Here is an 18,779-nt window from a genome sequence, read left to right on the forward strand (position 1 = left end):
AAACTAAAACCAATAAGGCACGGTGGCTTGTCATATTATAGATGTTACTTTAGCATGATTCTTTTCTTTTCTTTTCTTTCTTTATTTCTTTTGTTGTTGTTGTTGTTGTTTGAGACAGGGTTTCACTGTTGTAGCCTTGGCTGTCCTGGACTCGCTCTGTAGACCAGGCTGGCCTCGAACTCACAGCAATCTGCCAGCCTCTGCCTCCCGAGTGCTGGGATTAAAGGCGTGCGCCACCACGCCCGACTTTAGCATCATTCTTACATAACCATCTTTACAACATGCGTCTCTCGGGGTCTGACAGCTTATTGTTGCAATACTCTTTGAGGCGAGGCCTTTGGTTTCTTGGCAAGGTCTGAACTACACCAAGTGGTGAAAGCACTGGGAGGTTTTATATGAGTTTTGTTGTTGTTTTGTTTTGTTTTGTTTTGTTTTTTCGAGACAAGGTTTCTGTGTATAGCCTTGGCTGTCCTGGACTCGCTTTGTAGACCAGGGTGGTCTCGAACTCACAGTGATCTGCCTGCCTCTGCCTCCCATGTGCTGGGATTAAAGGCGTGCGCCACCATGCCCAACAGTTTGTATGTTTCTTAATAACACACCAGTTATGACTGATGATTTCATTAATGACAGATGCAGAGACTTCAGTACATGCGTATGTGCCTGTGTCTGACCAGAGTCAGACATGCATTTTACTCTGTGAAATAAGGTGTATAGTCATGTTTAGCTGGGCTCTGCAGCCACTTCATCTGCCCTCAACCATTTACTTTAAAAAATATTTGGTAGCTAGAAGCTGAGAAGATGACCCAGTGGTAAAGCACTTCCTGTAGAAGCATAAGAGGCCTTGAGTATGGATTCCCAGCTCCCATATAAGAAGCCAGGCATGGCGTTTTGTGCCTGTAAACCCTCGCCATGGGAAGGTGGAGGCAGGAGGTCCCCTGGGACATGCCAGCCAGCTAGCTGGATGCACCAGCCCCGGGTTTCCCAAGAGATCTTTTCTCAAAAGATAAGGGCATGAGAGCACTGAGGAAAACACTGGTCTACATACACACGCACAGACGCACACATATGCACAAACACAGAGACAGAGACAGAGGCATAGAGACACAGAAAAAAAAGAACATGCATATAGCTTCTTTGTTTGTTGCTTTCTTGAAATCAGGTACCAGTTCTTCAAATTAAAAAAAAAATCTTTAAAAATCTGGATGCAATAATTTATATAAATACTTTATTTGTACATCCTGGGAAGGTTTTATCCTAGACACTGAGTACAATGCTTATTGCTTACTACAGCTGGATTAAGTAAACGTGAAGCCAGAGCTGGCGCCTGAGTTGAAGCTGCCCCTCTTCTTGTCTCCTTTGCTACCAACTCCAACTCTGTATCCCAAGGGTGGTGTTGCTTCTTCTTTTGAACTGATACCTCAGCCTGTATAGAGTATTACGGTATGAGCTGTTCCACTGCAATAGCAGCAAATGCTATTTTAACATTAAATTTACAGAACACACAGCTAACTAAATTTCTTACCGGAAAAGGAATCAAAGGTGAAGGAATGAGTTTGGTTCAGGAGTTGCCTCAAGAGGTCTCCCCTCAAGTCACAATGGAAATCAAGCAAAGGTGGGGCACACCTTTAGTCTCAGCAGAGTGAGTTCAAGACATCCCTGGGGGGTGGGGGGGGTAGGAGGGGGGGTGGGGGGGAGTGGGGGAGTAGCTGTGGAATGTGGGCCCCTTTGTTCCCTGCTCACATTGTCTTTGCTAAAAAATGAATGTTATAGTTTATATAAATGCTTTATTTGCGCATTCTGGGAAGGTTTTAGCTATCTGCTCCCAAGGGCAACCCTCTTTGGTCTCTGAAAGTAAGGGTCTGGGCTTAAATCAGAATACCAAATCACACCAATAAACAGAGGAGTCACACACATCAGCCCTATGGCACAGAGGAGAATGGCAGTTTCTATGTGGTCACAGGTGACAACTCAGGTATAAGAAGTTAAGGTAGCAAGCATGCAAAGTCTGAACCAATGCACCAAATAAATGAAAAGCAAGGTGCAAATTTAGTGCCATTATATACTTTGCAATTTTCCCTTACTTGGGACAAAATTAAGTAGTATAGCTATAAATTACAGTGCTGATAAATAATTTAAAGACTGATTTCTGGTTTGTTTGTTTGCTTTTTAAGTTTTAATGTACATACACATAATAATGTGTATAGATGTTTTGCTTGCATGTATTAGCTGTGCAGTGTATGCATGCAGTACCCGTGGAGGCCAGAAGAGGGCATCAGATACTCTGGACCTTAAGTTACAAACGGTTGTTAGTTAAATTTTCACTCAATGACAAAACGCCATGACCACAAATTTGATTTGTATTCCAAAGGGTTAGAGTCCACGGTGGGGAGCATGGCAGCAGGCGGCCAATCGTGGTGCTGGGGCAGAGGCTGGGAAACTCACATCTGATGCACAAGCATTGAGCAGAGAGACTGGGCCTGGGGTGAGCTCTGGAAACCTCAAAGCCCACCCTCCAGTGACATACCTCCCCCAGTAAGGCCACGCCTCCTAGTCCTTGCAAAGGCTTCCACCAACCAGGGACCAAGCACTCAAATAGATGAGCCTACTGAGGCCGTTCTCCTTCACCAACCATGGCCATGTGGGTGCTGGGAATCGAACCCTGTCCTCTGGAAGAGCAGCCGCAGCCAGTGCTCTTAACTGCTGAGCCATCTCTCTAGTCCCAAAGACCAGTTTTTCTCCCCCCCTGGGTTTGCTGTGTGAGTGCAAAGTTCAGAGTTCAGCTTTCCAGCCCAGGTAGAAATCCAGGAGTGAGTCGTGTACACCTGCAAATCCCAGCACGGGGGCGGGGGTGGGGGCGGGCAGGGACAGGAGGGTCCCTGGAACGCACCATGTCGTTTTAGGTTCAGTGAGGGGGGCCCTATCTCAAAAAGTGAAATGGAGAGAGGTTGAGGATGGCACCTGGGTCCTACGCAAGAGCAGCAAGAGCCCCTAACCACTGAGCCATCTTTCCACACTCATTTTCTCTGCCTTTTAAGCTCTCTATTAGCCATGTAATGTGTACGTGCTTGTGTCTTGTGTCAAGTTTTGTTTTTGAGATTTGCCTACATAGTTATATATGTGAGAGTTTATTCTTTGTTTGTTTGTGTCGAGACAAGGTTTCTCTGTGTGGCCTTGGCTGTCCTGAAACTTGCTCTGTAGACCAGGCTGGCCTTGAACTCAAAGATCCACCTGCCTCTGCCTCCCGAGTGTTGGGACTGCAGGCATGTGCCACCATGCCCGGCTGAGTTTATTCATTTTAAATATGATGTCAAATGCCAGTACTTATTTATATTTCACAGTTCATTCCATTTGGAGATATCCTGAGCAGGTCATTGTCAGTGTTCTAGTTTTGTGTCTTGATGCAAATATACATTAATTTCTGAGATCATCTGCGCTGGATGATTTTATGTCTTAACAGTTATGGTCATCTGAGAGGAGACACCTCAATTAGGTGGGGGAAATGCCTCTATAAGATGGGGCCGTCAGCAAGCCTGCAGGGCATTTTCCTAATTGGTGACTGATAGGAGGGTTCAACCCACTGTGGGTGGTGCCATCCCTGGGCTGCTGGTCCTGAGCTCTGTAAGTCCTGGGCAGGCTGAGCAAGCCATGAGGAGCAAGCCAGCAAGCAGCATCCCTCCACAGCCTCTGCATCAGCTCCTGCCTTCAGGTTCCTGCCCTGTTTGAATTCCTGTCCTGACTCCCTCCAATAATAGACAGTGATCTGGAAGTGTAAGCCAAATAAACCCTTTCCTCTCCTGGTTCCTTTTGGTCATGGTGTTTCTTGACAGCAATAGAAACTCTAAACAAGACAACATCTCAAGTTTTTTTGTTTGTTTGTTTGTTTGTTTTTTTACTCCTAGTCACCGAGGGTCGGATATATCCTTCGGCATTGTTGACTTGGCCATGACTGCTGTTTTAGTTAGGGGTTCTCTTGCTGTGGAAAAAAAAAAAAAAACTACCATCAGGAAAAGCAACTTAGGAAGGAAAGGGTTTATTTCATCTCATACTTGCAAGAACACTATGTTACTAAGGGAATTTAGGGCAAGAACTCAAGCAGGGCAGGAACCTGGAGGCAGGAGCTGATGCAGAGGCCATGGAGGGGTGCTGCTTGCTGGCTTGCTCATGGCTTGTTGCTCAGCCTGCTTTTCTTTCTTTTTGTTTGTTTTGTTTTGTTTTGTTTGTTTTTTGAGACAGGGTTTCTCTATGTTATCTTGGCTGTCCTGGACTTGCTTTTGTAGACCAGGCTGGCCTCGAACTCACAGCGATCCACCTGCCTCTGCCTCTGCCCGAGTGCTGGTATTAAAGGCGGGCGCCACCACTGCTTTCTTATAGAAGCCAGGACCACCAGCTCCAGGGATAGCACCGCTCACAGCCGTCTGGGCCTTCCCACGTCAGTCAAGAAAATGCTCTACAGGCCAGTCTTGTGGGGGAGGTTTTCCAGTTTAGGTTTCCTCTCGCAAAATGACTCTAGTTTGTGTCAAGTTGGCAAAACTAGCCAGTGCCTGTGCCTTAGTCAAAAGCATTCTAGATGCAGGCGTTACCAGCTCCCTCCCTTGTCAGCATTCTCATAGGGCCTCCATTGGGCTTTGCTTACTCTGAGCAGCTGTTAGCTGCTTGTGTTTGGGTACATATGCATACTGGTTTATTTTCTCAGATTGTGGACGCTCTTCAGTTCTTTATCTGTGTGTTTGGGTGTCTGAGTACCTGGACGGTTCCTGACATACAGTCAGCCAGTCCAGTGAGCGGTGACAGTGTTTAACAGGTGAGCCTGTTCACTATGGCTGTCACCTAAAAAAAAGGACAGGCCAGCCTTGCCTCTGAGTGTCGGAGGGTCAGTGTTGGAAAGTGACTTCTCTCTCTGAAGGGAGTCCCGGGGGGCTGGGCTCAGATCTGAGTGTGCTGCATGTGCCAGGGGCCATTGCTGCGGATTCACAGGCCTCTCGGAGGTTTAAAGCGTTAACAGCGGTGGTTCCAGGGCAGTGTGGGGACCAGATATAAATAGCAGAGCACAAGTGGGGTAATGTGCCACTGCCAAGCCACCACTAGGGGTGTTATAAAAGGAAAAGCAGTCCCAGTCAGCTCTCACTGTCAACAACATCCCGTCCTGGAGGGAGGAAGATCGCCACATCTGAGTGGAGACGGGCTCGGGGATTGGGCATCATTTAATCTTCCTGCAAAGGCATACACACCAGGTAAACATTTTGATTTATTTGCAGCCAGACTATGGAAATAAAGGCAGGGAAACCCTGGCTCACAGCTGGCTTGACACATGCTGCCTGTGTTGTGTCCCTTATACTTTTTTTTTTTTTTTTGAGAGGGAAGTTTGACACAGAGTAGCATTTTAAAATAGTTACAGATGTTTTAATAGTTTAATAGTTTAATAGTAGATGTTTTAATAGTATTGATTTAAAAATAGTATTGGTGTTTTATTTTTATTATTTATTTATTTATTTTTGTTTTTTCGAGACAGGGTCTCTCTGTGTTAGCCTTGGCTGTCCTGGACTCGCTTTGTAGACCAGGCTGGCCTCGAACTCACAGCAATCCACCTGCCTCTGCCTCCCGGGTGCTGGGATTAAAGGCGTGCGCCACCACCGCCCGGCTGGTATTTTTTTAATAATAAAAGAACTTCTTGGAACCTGGATCCAAAATGAGCTATAGAAAGAAAAGCTGTCCTTCCTTCCCCTATGCCATTCGTTTCCTCTTTCAGAATCTAAAATATGATGATTGGTAAAAAAAAAAAAAAAAAAAAAAGAGGAAAATAAAGGTTTTATTTGCGTTACAGCAACGCCAGCTTTGTTTGGAGCACATGTATGTGAGCGATGTGAGGATTCTTGCCCTCCAGTCTTAAGTATCGGAATGGATATCGGACGCCCCGCCAGTAGAATGATCGCCTCTTGTTAAAAATCACTGCCTTCCCTGGGCTCCTTAATCTGTTCCTAACTCCAGAAAGTTACGCACCGGCTTAACCTCTGGCTTCTGCTGGTTGCGAAGAGTTGGAGGAAGGAGGTCACCTCAGGCAGGCAGCTCCGCACTGCTGCTGACCTCGCGTCTCCGCTCCCACCGCTACGGGCATGCTCTAACTTGCAGAGCAGGTGGAGGGAATGGAAGCTGCACTTGGGAAAGCTTCTAGACAGTTCTTAGAAACTGGGCGCCGAGGGAAGCAGTTGGAGAACACGGCGGGGGCGGCGGGGGGGGGGTGGGGTGGTGGTGGTAAAGGGGTGGCGCGGGATGGGCGGAGCTTACGTTTGCTTCCTACGCATGCTCAGGGGAGATTTAGAGATTGGAAAAAAAATGTGCCTAGGCATGAGTGACTGTGGTGGGAGAGATGTGTCTAGAGTCGGAGGTAGACAGATTGATCTTGGAAGCACGAAAGTTCTCTGAGGTTTCACGTCCTTGTCTCTAGAATGAAGTGTTAGGCCTCTAGATAAAAGCCAGTGGCTTTTGTACCCATAAGAATGTGTTTGATAATCACCCCAACCATCACAGTATCTACCTAGAATGAAATATATATATATGTATATATATATATACCATCACGATATATATATACACCATCGCGTTTATCTTGCTCTGTTTCCCTAAACCTCTTTGTTAAGTCTACTGAATTAAAATTTTCATTCTAGTTTAGAAGAGAAAAATGAAGATGGGACATTTTGAAATGGTCACCACGCTGCTGGCAGCCGTGCTCCTAATGGACGCCTTCCAGGTATGCTGGGAATGGAAAGCGCGTGCTCGGAGGGATGGGAGCCCTGTAACACTGCCCGAGGCATCTCTGTGGACCCGCAGACGCCAGGCTAGGCAGGCTAACTCGTTGTGAGTGGCTTTTCCTTCATTTGGCAGGTGACACATATGTCAAGTGTAGAAAGCTAAGGAATTAAAATTAAGCAAAGAGGACAGAAAAATTCAACCATGAAGCCCCTCACTCAGAGGAAGAGCTCTTAGGGGATAGTGTGGAGAGCCTACACGCCTTCTCTCTGTGTGTATAGATTTATGCTATATGTAGTGCTTTTCACCTTGCCCTCACGTAATACTTCACAACATTTCCATGCCAATAAATATTCTGGAAACACCATGTGTTCTCCAAATAATGCCACAGTGTTTGACTCTATGTTTGTTATTCAACTATGTAATGACTATATCCTTGTCTTGTTGTTGTTGTTGTTGGTTTGGTTTGGTTTGGTTTTTTGAGACAGGGTCTCTCTGTGTAGCCTTAGCTGTCCTGGACTTGCTTTGTAGACCAGGCTGGCGTCGAACTCACAGCGATCCCCCTGCCTCTGCCTCCCAAGTGCTGGGATTAAAGGTGTGCGCCACTATGCCCGGCTCTTTGTTGTCTTTTTACTGACAGAAAATTTTATCATTTTATTTGCTATTTGCAAACTGTAACACACTTTAGGTACCTCCGTTGTGAGTACCTCCGTTACCTACACACTGCGGTGTTGAGACATAAAATGGAGATACCCTTAAAGACATTTGAGACCACACACCTCCTTGGATTTTAGCGCCCGTATGGTGCTGTCCAACAGCAGCTTTGGACTTGCCCACTGTCTTCCGTGCTCTCTAAAGAGGCGCTTTGCTTATTGGAAGTTAGCTCTGCTTCCTCTCCCATAACCAGTGAGGTTTGTGGACATCCCGGCAGAGTGGGATCTTACAGCATATGGCCTTTGGTGCTGGCTTCCTTTGCTTTCAGGGCCCGTTTATGTTGTAGCAAATGTTTTCATAGTGAACACCAATAGCATTGCATGGCTGTAGCACATCTTGTGTGTCAATAAGGCATTTGGGTTGTTCCACTTTAAAGCAACTATGACTAGTAGTGTCGTGAACGTCTGTGTATGGGTTTCTGTGTGAAAGTTTTTGACTCTTTGGTGACAATTCTTGCTCTCTGGGTACCTATACAAGCACTATTGCTAGCCTTATGCAGTAGTTACATAGCTAGTACTACCTATGTAAGTGAACATAAATTAGCCAGGGCTGCGTGCTACCCTGTGTGGCAGAATTGTGCACTATTGTGAACATGTGTTTCCCTTGAGTGTGAATCTAGAGTAGTGTCACTGGCTCATATCATAACTTCATGTTTAACTCCTTGCAGTACTGCTGAGGAGCCTTCCATGTAGACTGCACTCTACAGCACCCCCAACCCCCCACCCCCACCCCCTGCCCAGCATGGACCAGGGCCCCTGTTCAGCTGCCTCCTGCTGGCTTGTGATTTTCCAGTTTTACCCTAGTTTTTGTTTCGCCATTATTTTCACTGGGGTGGATATGAAGTGGTGTCTTGGGTGGTTTTCATTTGCCTTTTGTTTGTTTGTTCTATTTTTTCGAGACAGGGTTTCTCTGTGTAGCCTTGGCTGTCCTGGACTCACTTTGTAGACCAGGCTGGCCTCGAACTCATAGAGATCCGCCTGCCTCTGCCTCCCAAGTGCTGGGATTAAAGGTGTGCGCCACCATGGTCCGGCTTCATTTGCCTTTTAAGTGTTGGTTTGCAACACATCATTTTAACACACTTCTTTTTATTAACGTTTTTCGGTTTAGTTGGGTCCTCTTCTGAAATGCCAAGATCGTTTCCACTTATTTGAAATGAATGTGTGGCCATTGAATTTCATTGCTATGAGCTTTTGTTTAGGTCGCTCCATCAGAGGAAGGCAGGAGCATCAGCTGACTCACCCAGTCTGTACCTGCGCCTTCTCATCCATTCATTTGCCCTGGGTGGCGATGGCATTCGGAGCTTTGCCACTGCAAGGCACGCACTGTACGGAACACACAATCAGCTACGGTGTCTGGCCAGAGCGGCTTGCTGTCTAAAATTAGACATGTGAAGACTGCTTTGAGGCGTAGGGAAAAGACAGGAACACATTGGATCAAGTCTGATAGGGTGTGAGGAATGCGGGAGGCAGTTTCGGGTCCAGTGTCTTATGTTGCAGTCTTCAAGATAGATCACACTTTGGTGCTTAGGCTGAACTCTGGAATGTTCTATGCCAGAGAGAGAAGTGTATTTCTTAACTGTGAGGCTGCAGTGTCTCAAATCCCATGTCAAGAAACTGACCTACAAACCCAGGCATGCTAAGCTCGCTGACCCCCAGCTGGAAGTACTGTGGTTAGTAATTGGTTGCTGGTGTGGGCTCACTTAGTTATCTCATTAAAACATTTTCTTTTGTTTGGTAAAATTAAATTTTTTAAAAAGTGCTATATAAATGCCAAGGGCTTCATTACTGGAAGCTGGAACTGTTCTCTTTCTTTTTCTTTCTGTTTTTTTGTTTTGTTTTGTTTTTTGTTTTTTGTTTTTGTTTTTTTTTTTAGATAGGGTTTCTCTTTATAGCCTGCACTTGCTGTTCTTGCAGAGCATGTGGGTTCGGTTCTCAGCACCCAAATGGCTCACAACCACATGCAACTCTAGTTACGCTGGCTTCTGCTTTCCTTGGGCACCAGGCACTCATGTGGTGACTTATGTACACGCACACAAGCACTCATCCACATAAAACGAGATAATTAACCTTTAAAATAAATGAAACAGCGAGATGTTAGTGATAGTACCCTTCCCAAGACATGAGGTAATTCATGTGAAGCCTTTGGTGCTAGCCAGGCCCATAGATAGAGCGCACATAGAAAGGAGATGTCAGGCCTAGAAAGGACCAGTGACAGCCTGAGTGTCCACAAATGGCCGTATGAATAGGTGGCTGTTACTAATGGTTGTAGGCAGGTATACATTTGGTCTCAGGCATGGGTGATAGATCTCTGGTGGCATCCAGACAAAGGGATGAAGTCGGAAGTTGACATAAGGGTCTGGCCCTTACAGTGGCATCAGCATCTTTACAGCTTCTCTTTCAGTTTTCTTTGTTGCTCTCCTTCCTGACCATGTGCCCTGGTGGGACTACCCCTGTCAGAATTCCTAAGTCAACACTAGCCGGAGGCTTACAGATTTAAAGGAAAAGAGATGGTTTTTTTTGGGGGGGGGGAGGGGGAGAAGGGTGTTCTGATTGCTGGGCCTCCATCCGGAGAGAAAGGCAATATTTGTCCTGGTCTGTTTTTCTACCACGTGCAGTATTTTATACACGATACTTCAAATTACACAAAACAGTCTTGAGAGCTGGAGGAAACGTAGCTAAGGACACTGTTCCAGCCTGCACTGCCTCTGAGGTGTTCCATTTCTTGGGCACCACAGAGCTTAGGTGAATGAGTTACCCGGAGACTTCCTGCCCATACCTCTCCACTGATGTTTTTCATACGAACATTGTCATGGCTGTGAAAAGCTATCCACAGCCCCGGGACAGAACCCATAAGTAAACGGGGACGAGCGAGCGGGCACAGGACCGTCAGAGGAAATGTTATCAAATACGTGATCTCAAGAGCCGTCCCTTTTCCTTTTGCTTTGAAGGTGAAGGCGCAAGTGGCAGATGAGGCAGAGTACGCCTTTGACGATGAGTACTTGAAGTGCAGCAAACGGATGGAAATGAAGTTTGTCCCCCAGCTCCTCAAAGAGGAGATGGCCGAATCTGACCCCCTAAAGGCGATATGGGACCGTGCCGCCACCAGCTGGGAAGCCCGGAAGGCTCGGATCGCCCAGCCCTTGAACTTCAAGGACACCTACGGGATAACTCTAATGGCGTACGTCACCGAGGCGCAAGAGAAGACGCCCTTTTACTACACGTTCAACACGCTTGTGAAGGTGGCTGGCAGGTCCCGAGAAGATTACGTCTACACCTTTCCATTTAAGGCTTTTCATTTTTACCTGGTAAGAGCCCTGCAGCTGCTGAGGCGGCCCTGTGAGGAGAGTTATAGGAACGTGGTGTACAGCAGTTCAAACATCTCACTCGCATTCAACAGCAGTATACTTCCGGACATTTCACTCACACTGGGAGAGCAGAACCAAACCAGGCTGGACAGCTACATACTGGCCTATTCAGCCAAGCCCCCGACAGCTGACAACCAGCGAGTGCTGACCATCCGCACCTGCTTTGGAATTGCTGTGGGGAAGTTTTTCGACAAAGAAAGGGAAGGAGCTGTTTTGATTCCTCTGAATGAAGTTTTTCAAGTGTCGCGGGGAGGAACTGCCACCGACCTTATCCTGCAGAGCATAAACAAGACCTGCAGCTACTTCGAGTGCGCGTTCCTCGGGGGTGAGTGCATCCGTCATGGCCTAGCTTTGTCCGGGGAGGAAAGGGGTCGGGTACAGGCCCAGGAGAGCGATGGGTGTTTGCAGGGAGAGATGCCGTGGGCTCCAGTCTCTCACGCTGTTTCTCTGTCCACAGCTCAGCTGTCAGATAGATGTGTGTATTGAATTGCTAACGCTAGGCAAGACAGCACCGTAAAGCAGGGCCCATTTTGTCGGGGCAGGATTTGGCAGTGGTCTGAAACATTTTTGGTTGTCACAGCTCAGGAAGGGGTGTGGTTGTTATTGACCAAATACAGCTAACCGGTGCTTACGACCCTGACCTAACTAAGGATTATCTGGTCCAAAATGTCAATAGTCCTAGTGTTTGTTGAGAAATCCCATCACAAATCCTGTGGTTAAAAATAGTCCCACCCCATTTCTTTATTTTCTTTTTCTTTTTTGTTCTTTTTTTGTTTGTTTTTTGTTTTGTTTTGTTTTGTTTTTTCGAGACAGGGTTTCTCTGTGTAGCCTTGGTTGTCCTGGACTCACTTTGTAGACCAGGCTGGCCTCGAACTCACAGCGATCCACCCGCCTCTGCCTCCTGAGGGCTGAGATTAAAGGCGTGTACCACCCACCCCATTTCTAAGCCTCACTGGCATCCATTCTAAATCATCTTAAGTTCCCCACCCCCCACCCCACCCCCACCCCCAGGTACACACCATCATGTTTGTAAGCAAAGAGCATGTGTTTATTATTTCTGAATTTAACTTTTTTTTTTTTTAAGATGTGGTCTAAGTATTCTGTTAGAATAGTCAGTCCTCACACAGCATGTATCCTATAAGACTCCTTTATTGCTGCTGGGCCAACGGTGCAGGCTTGGAATCCCAGCCCTGGGGGTTGATGACGGAGTAAAGACAGGCAGGCAGGCAGGCACAGAGAAATAGCTATAGTCTAGAGGTCTGCGCTCTCAATGGAGAAACCTTAGAAGTTCTGAGTGTTTGTTAGGCAGAGTTGACCAGAGAGGCAGGGTCCTGCATCCAGTGGAACCGGGAGGCAGGGTTATAACACACCGATGGACAAGGGACCAGGCTGTAAGGTCTACAGCTGGATCAAAGACACAGAGATAGCTAATCTTGGTAGGAGCTGTCTCTGGGGAAGGAGTTCAGTCTCTTGAGTTCAGGCTGTAAACAGCTGAGGGGAGGAAGCCATGGCAGGTGTTTTCTGCACACACTATTAACTCTCATTTTTGGTTGCCATCGCTTCATGCCTGAGGCTGAGATCCTTGACATGGCTGGAGAGCCACTCTTACCATTCAAAGTTTGGAGGAGTCCCAGTGTGGTTTCTGTTTTGTCTTGTTTTTTTTTTTTTTTTTTTATGTTTTGGGTTTTGCTGGGGTGTTATTGTTGTTGTTGTTTTGGTTTGCTGCTTTGGTTTTTGCTGCTAGGGATGAAACGTGGAGCCCACAAGATGCTGGGCCAAGTCCTTTATCACTGAGCTACATATAAGATGTAACTGAGATGCCCATCTCAAGCTGGGACCAGCCTGAGAGCCGGCCATCTTATTCTGGCTCAGGTAGGACATTTTCTGTATTTGCAGCATTCTGGAGTGCCGTGCTTCTGTCCCGTTCTTCCTCCTGTGAAAATGGCTGGGTCCCTTTGTAGCGTTTCTCCATAATGCGCTAATGACAGAATGGCAGTGCTCTACCCAACACTGCCTATAGTAAATGCAGTCCTCGGTGGTGAGGGCAGGGGAGAACCTACCTTCCTGGGGCAGAGAGTCATAGCTGTCATCGTCCTGAAAGCGATGCGATGTGTCCACTCTCTGTCCCCGTGGAGCCTGGAAGCAGAACAAAACTTTGATGCTGATCTGACCTAGAGTGGTCCGTTCAAGAGTTACTGTCTTAGGTGTCATGAGATCAGAGAGGCCTTCTACATGACCCGTGAACCCCGCATTCTGGTAACTATGGAGGGTGGGGCTAGAGACCATTTATAGGATTTCAGCTGAGGAGACCCCCTTGTCTGTGTGCCTGCATCTTGAGCCACTTTGCGTTCTCTGCAGAACACAGTTAGCGAGGAGCTGGCCTTTCAGGCCTGTGTGACTATCTCACTGACCCGAAACCCATTACTGCTGGGTCTAACAGCGAATGCTACGTACGGTTGGCCTCAGAAACAGGGAAGACTTTAGTCAGACCTTGACTCAATGCGCCCAGCGTACAAAGAGAAAAAGGGTTGGGTAGGACGTGCCCAGGAGACAGCGTGCTTGCTTGGGATGCTGGGGTGCTTTCAGCTGCATGGCAGAAGCCACGTGGCTGCCGCAGTGCCTACAGAGGGTGTAGGCTTTCAGCAAGTGTTCCCCGGGGCCTTCCGCCCTGACCTCCTGCACCTCTGTGGTGTTGAGAGTGAGTGATTCTGGACACCTCGCCTGCCACATTCCTGACCTGCATTCAAGTTGCACCTGATTCTGAGCATTTTCCTTGAGGTGATGCCAACACAAAGGAGCTGGTTACGGTAAAGCACATTCATCATGCCTTCCCTGTCTGTCTGTCCGCCATGACCCCAAGCCAGGCCAGCCAGAGCCAGCCAGAGCCAGCCAGGCCAGCCAGAGCCAGGTTTCACCAGGGTTGCACCTTGTCCCTGTTCCTTCAACATCATGGTAGCTTAAACTTGGCCACAGTTATTTGCTATTTCTCCCTTATCCATGGAGGCGGCATGTTCCGAGACCCTCACAGGTTGCCTGAGAGCATGGATTACACCAAATCCTACATGTCCTGGGTGTTTTCTATACATCCATACTTACAGTAAAGTTTACTTTATAAATTGGGTACATCAAGAGTTTGATAATAAAGTCAGGCTCAGGGGATCATGCCTGTAACCTCAGCACTCAGAGAAGCAGAGGCAGGAGGATCTCTGTGAGTTCCAGGACAGCCTGATCCACAAAGCGAGTCCAGGACAGCCAAGGCTACACAGAGAAACCCTGTCTTGAAAAAAAAAAAAAAGAAATCTCAGCACTCGGGAGGCAGAGACAGGAAGATCTCTGTGAGTTCGAGGCCAGCCTGGTCTACAAAGTGAGTTCAGGACAGCCAGGGCTACACCGAGAGACCTTGTCTTGAAAACCAAACCAAAACCAAAACCAAATCAAAACACAACAACAAGAGTTTGATGAGAATAGAATAATGGGGCCTGGAGAGGTGGCTCAGAGGTTAAGAGCACTGTCTGCTCTTCCAGAGGTCCCGAGTTCAATTCCCAGCAACCACGTGGTGGCTCACAACCATCTATAATGGGATCTGATGCCCTCTTCTGTCATGCATGCAAATAGACCACTCATATAAATAAAAAAAAAATAGAATAATGATAACAGTGTGGAATAATAGGAATTCTGCGAGTGCCATGTCTTTTTTTTTTTTTTTAATATTTAGTTTTAATCTATGTGCCTTGGTGTGAAAGTGTCAGATCTTGGAGTTACAGACAGTGTGAGCTACCATGTGGGTGCTGGGAATTGAACCTGGGTCCTTTAGAAGAGCAGGCAGTGCTCTTAACCACTGAGCCATCTCTCCAGCCCCGCCATCTCTCTTTATGGAAGGAATATTTGCAGACTTCAGTTGACCACTGGTAACTGTTAAACTGTGGAGAAACTTGGGAGAAACTGTGGGAACTTGGAGATGAGCAAATACTTCCTTGGCGATGAGGCCCCCTTCCTTCCCCCGAGCGTGCCTAACTTCTCTAGAACAACGCGGTCAGGAACCCAGCGGCACCTGGACTGTACAAATCAGACCTATTTTGGTGCCCCTGATGGATCCGGGCAAATGGTCATTTATGGAGTCCCCGGTCATACAAAAGTTCTGGTTACCAGCCATGTTTAGAGCTAGTGCCTAGCTGATGGGCTGCCGTGGGTAGAGAAACCCGCAGACTCCATGTTTGTGAGTGGGAGTGTGAGAAAACGAAAGATATAAGGAAAGGTGAGCCAGTGGACTGACTCTGAGTGAGGCAGACCCTCAAGACACTCATGGCACATTGTGAGCCCGTCTAAGAGGGCCGTGAGGACACGGGGAGAGGCCGTTTCACCCATGAAGGAGGGAGGCCTCTCTGACAAGTCAGCTGCTGCTCTCAAATGTGTAGGTTGAAAGAATCCCAAGGTTTGACCTAGCCTGGAGTTCTCTGCTGCCATCTAGAGATGACCAGTGGGAATGCATGGTCAGAAGCTTCCTAAGGCTAGCTGTAGGGGTGGCTGAGGGGTAGGACGCTTGCTAGCAAGGAGAGGCCCTTGGATTCCATCCTCCAGTGCCCGGAAAGCAGACTATAACAACAACAACAACAACAACAACAACAACAACAACAACAACAACAACAACAACGAACTATATGGTTCTGGGAGGAATCTGGCAACGTTCCTAGGTTCTGGGTAGAAATCGGCAATGTTTTCAGGTTCTGGGTCCAGGAATGTTTCTAGGTTCTGGGAGGAAAAAGGCAGCGTTTCTAAAGTCACTGACATTTGCGAGAATTAGTGTGCTAGACACAGCCCTATGTCACTGTTAAGAACTTAGCTCTGATTTCTAACATAAACATGGAGTGTGGATTTTATAAAACCTGGCTAGCTAAGCAAGCAAACAGCCAGTTCTATTTGTCAGGAAACAGAAAGACTAGTTCCTGGTGGCCATTCCTGGTTATTAGTCTTGTTGTCAACCTAAGAATAAAGACCCTTTCCTTTCTCAAGAGAGACTGCAGCCGGTCAAGCAGCTTAGATATCTCTCTGGAAAACTTGGCAAAGATGGAACGTCAGCTGTGAGACCACACTAAACTCCTTATCATTAAAAGTGATCATTTCCCCACTGGAAAAATGTTAACTGGATTTGGAGGGCCGTGGGTCACGTAGGAATCCTTGACAGGAAGCCCGGGCTGGACGATTTCTCATGGCCCTGCAGTGCAAATGCAACATGGCTTCCAAAAGACAATTTACAAGCAGAGAAACAGAGCACGCGCGTGCCATCCCCCAGCCCTAATCACCTTAGCGAATACTCTGGCCTGGTGCGTCAGCCATGTTTCTGTTTCTGGTGGGGAGTGTGTGTGTGTATGTGTGTGTGGGGGGGTGTAGGTCTGAATAAGGCTTTACATACTTACAGAGTGAGGGGATTCAGGAAATACTATTCCCTAGTTGAAAACAGTACTCGTTAGGCAAGAGGAGCCTCTGGGCTCTGGTAGCGGGCATAGCCTGTTTTTGGACTCACTGAGGCAATGCTGAGCCAGATCCCTGCTAAGCCATCAAAAGGAGGGGGGAAAGAAAATAGGTTTGTCCAGATTTATATCTTACATGTCTGTCATGAGGCTAGGGATACTGAGACAGAGGGTTTGCCTAGCCACTGCGTAAGGCTCTGCGTTTCCTTCTGAACTCAGACACACCAGAGTGGTTATTAAATGTGCATTTCATTGTATCTAATCAATACTTATTAGCACTTCCCGGGAGTGCGGAAGCTCGAGACTGGGCATCAGTTCATGTACTGAACTCGCCATTATGAGTGGAGAGACACCTAGAGCAGTTTGGAAGAAACAAGCCCTATGCACCGACTGGCTTTGGTCATCACCACCATGGTGGAGCGAAGCCTCAGAGACGAGGGACGAGGGCTGGGAGGAAATGCATGTTTGGATGATTACTGTTAGGCGTTGGTTGCCTTGCCCTGTTAGGGGTCTGGCCAGGCAGACCAGGCAGGTCTGGAATCTTCTTGTTGGGCTGTGAGGCCCAGCAGTGGGAGCTCAGGACAGGAACGGAGGCCTCTCTCCACAGGCAGAATTTCTTTCTGGAAGCTCCACCTCACCCCTCTCAGCCTTTCTGTTGACCAAATCAGCCTGCACAGAGGACTTTGGAGTTAGATGCATTCAGACTTTAATGTGACTATGAAATATAACTTTCATAGCAGTCGCTAGATGGGCGTTTTATTGGAATAGCTGAGGACTAGCTGGGTCCTAGACAAATTGCCCAAACACTTACCTTCAACTTGTGTCGGTCGTCCTTTCCCGCATAACAAATTAGTCTAAGACAGCGGTTCTCAACCTTCCTGACGCTGCAACATTTAATGCAGTTCCGCATGTTGTGGCGACCCTCCAACCATAAAATTATTTTCGTTGCTACTTCATAACTATAACTTTGCCAGCTCTGAATAGTAACGTAAATATCTGTGTTTTCTGGTGGTCTTAGGCAACCCCTGGGAAAGGGTCATTCTATCCCCAAAGCTGTCACCACCCACAGGTTGAACACTGCTGTTCTAAAATGTAGCTTACAAGACATGTCCTACCTTGCAGTTGCTGCAGGGGCTGCTCAGGTGCAGCTTGCTCCATTCTGCCAGCACTTGAGTCAGGTTTGACTGGAAAGGGATCTGTCTCTGAGCTCATTTGCATGGCTGTGGGTGGGATACAGTCTTCCCCGAGTTACTCAACTAAGACACAGTTCTCCTCATGGCAGCTGGCTGCAGGCCTCCCTTGGTTTCTAAGCCACATAGGCCTCTCAGGCATACAGCACAGGAGCTCTTGTCAGTCTAAAGAGAGCAGCAAAATGCCATTAAGTCAGTGACCTAACGGTTGAACTGATGCCTCTCATTTGCTTGATGTACGCAGTGTTCCGCACATACTCCACAGGAGAGGAACACGTGAGTGTGAAAGGGAAGGCCTGCAGGAGCTCTGTCAAAGCTGCTACTACCATAATCCCAGCCCACTAGATCTGTCACCTCCTTTGGGGACAACCGGCTTTGTCCTTTACCTGTAACAGTGAGCTCCATCCATGGGGCATCTGGGAGAAGAAAATATTTGCCATAGAACCGCTGATGTCATTTTCACGAACAAGTGTTTGTGGTCTGGTTCCTGTGACTGCCTGAAGCCGAATGAAATGAATTTTCATTTGCTGAATTAAAAGCAGGCCATGGCATACTAAGCAAGTGTGGCCCCTGCAGCATGTTCTTCCTCCATTTGCCCTCACACCCTCCAACTCCTGATTCCCAAGTGCTCAGGGACTCAGCCAAAGCAGAAATTAGCTTGGGCGAATTCATGTTATAAACAGCTGAAGTTAGCCTTCAGCGCTGAAGTGTAGAGGAATGTTAATTCAGAACATGGCTGCTCTGGCAAGAGGTTACATCCAGAGACCTTCTAGGTCTGTGTGATCCAGCTGGAATACAAACACACCTTTAATCCAGGAGACAGAGTTGAATTCAAGGCCAGCCTGGTATAGAGCAAGCTTCAGGTAAAGCAAAGCTTAGGTCCGGGTGTGGTGGTACAGGCCTTTAATCTCAAACAAAGGTAAAGTTAGTTTGTAGAAGGAAGCACCCATGTTTGAAAGTGATGTCTAATTGAGTGCCAGAAAAAGTGATGAGTCAGAGGAAAAAATTGACAGACTAGGCTACGCCTAACTCTCTTGAGAAGAGGGGGGAAAGGGAAGCTACTTAAGGGGCAATGCAGACAGAAAGGGGGGGCGGTTTTAGAGGGATGGGTTGTAGAGAGAGAACTCAAGTGAAGACTAAATGAGCCAGAGGACGAGAAGGAGGAGCCAGAAGATTAGAGCAGATTGCTGGAGTTAGTTTGAGGCCAAGCAGAACAATTCAGAGGCTGAGAGAGAGAGGGGGGGGGGGGGCAGATTGACTCAGTCAGCTGGGGGAGGAGTTTGAGCCAGAACAGCTGAG

The 18,779-nt window shown here is 47.5% G+C and overlaps 1 protein-coding gene across 9 annotated transcripts in view; it reads left to right on the forward strand.

The window, feature by feature from the left end:
* The window catches only part of ART3 (ADP-ribosyltransferase 3 (inactive)), an 84,249-nt gene that overhangs the window by 50,827 nt on the left and 14,643 nt on the right, over positions 1–18,779 (forward strand). For 5 of the 9 annotated variants that reach the window (XM_084760185.1, XM_084760192.1, XM_084760191.1 and 2 more), the window contains exons 3-4: positions 6,663–6,745; positions 10,406–11,147. In XM_084760185.1, the coding sequence (XP_084616311.1) occupies positions 6,677–6,745; positions 10,406–11,147 (811 nt within the window). In that variant the 5' untranslated portion in view covers positions 6,663–6,676. Of the gene's footprint in view, positions 1–5,139; positions 5,232–6,212; positions 6,236–6,662; positions 6,746–10,405; positions 11,148–18,779 lie in introns of those variants that run through there. The other 4 variants (XM_084760188.1, XM_084760189.1, XM_084760187.1 and 1 more) reach the window with 3 other exon arrangements.

Source organism: Acomys minous, assembly GCF_964271855.1.
Source record: "Acomys minous genome assembly, chromosome: 15".
Lineage (NCBI taxonomy): Eukaryota > Metazoa > Chordata > Mammalia > Rodentia > Muridae > Acomys > Acomys minous.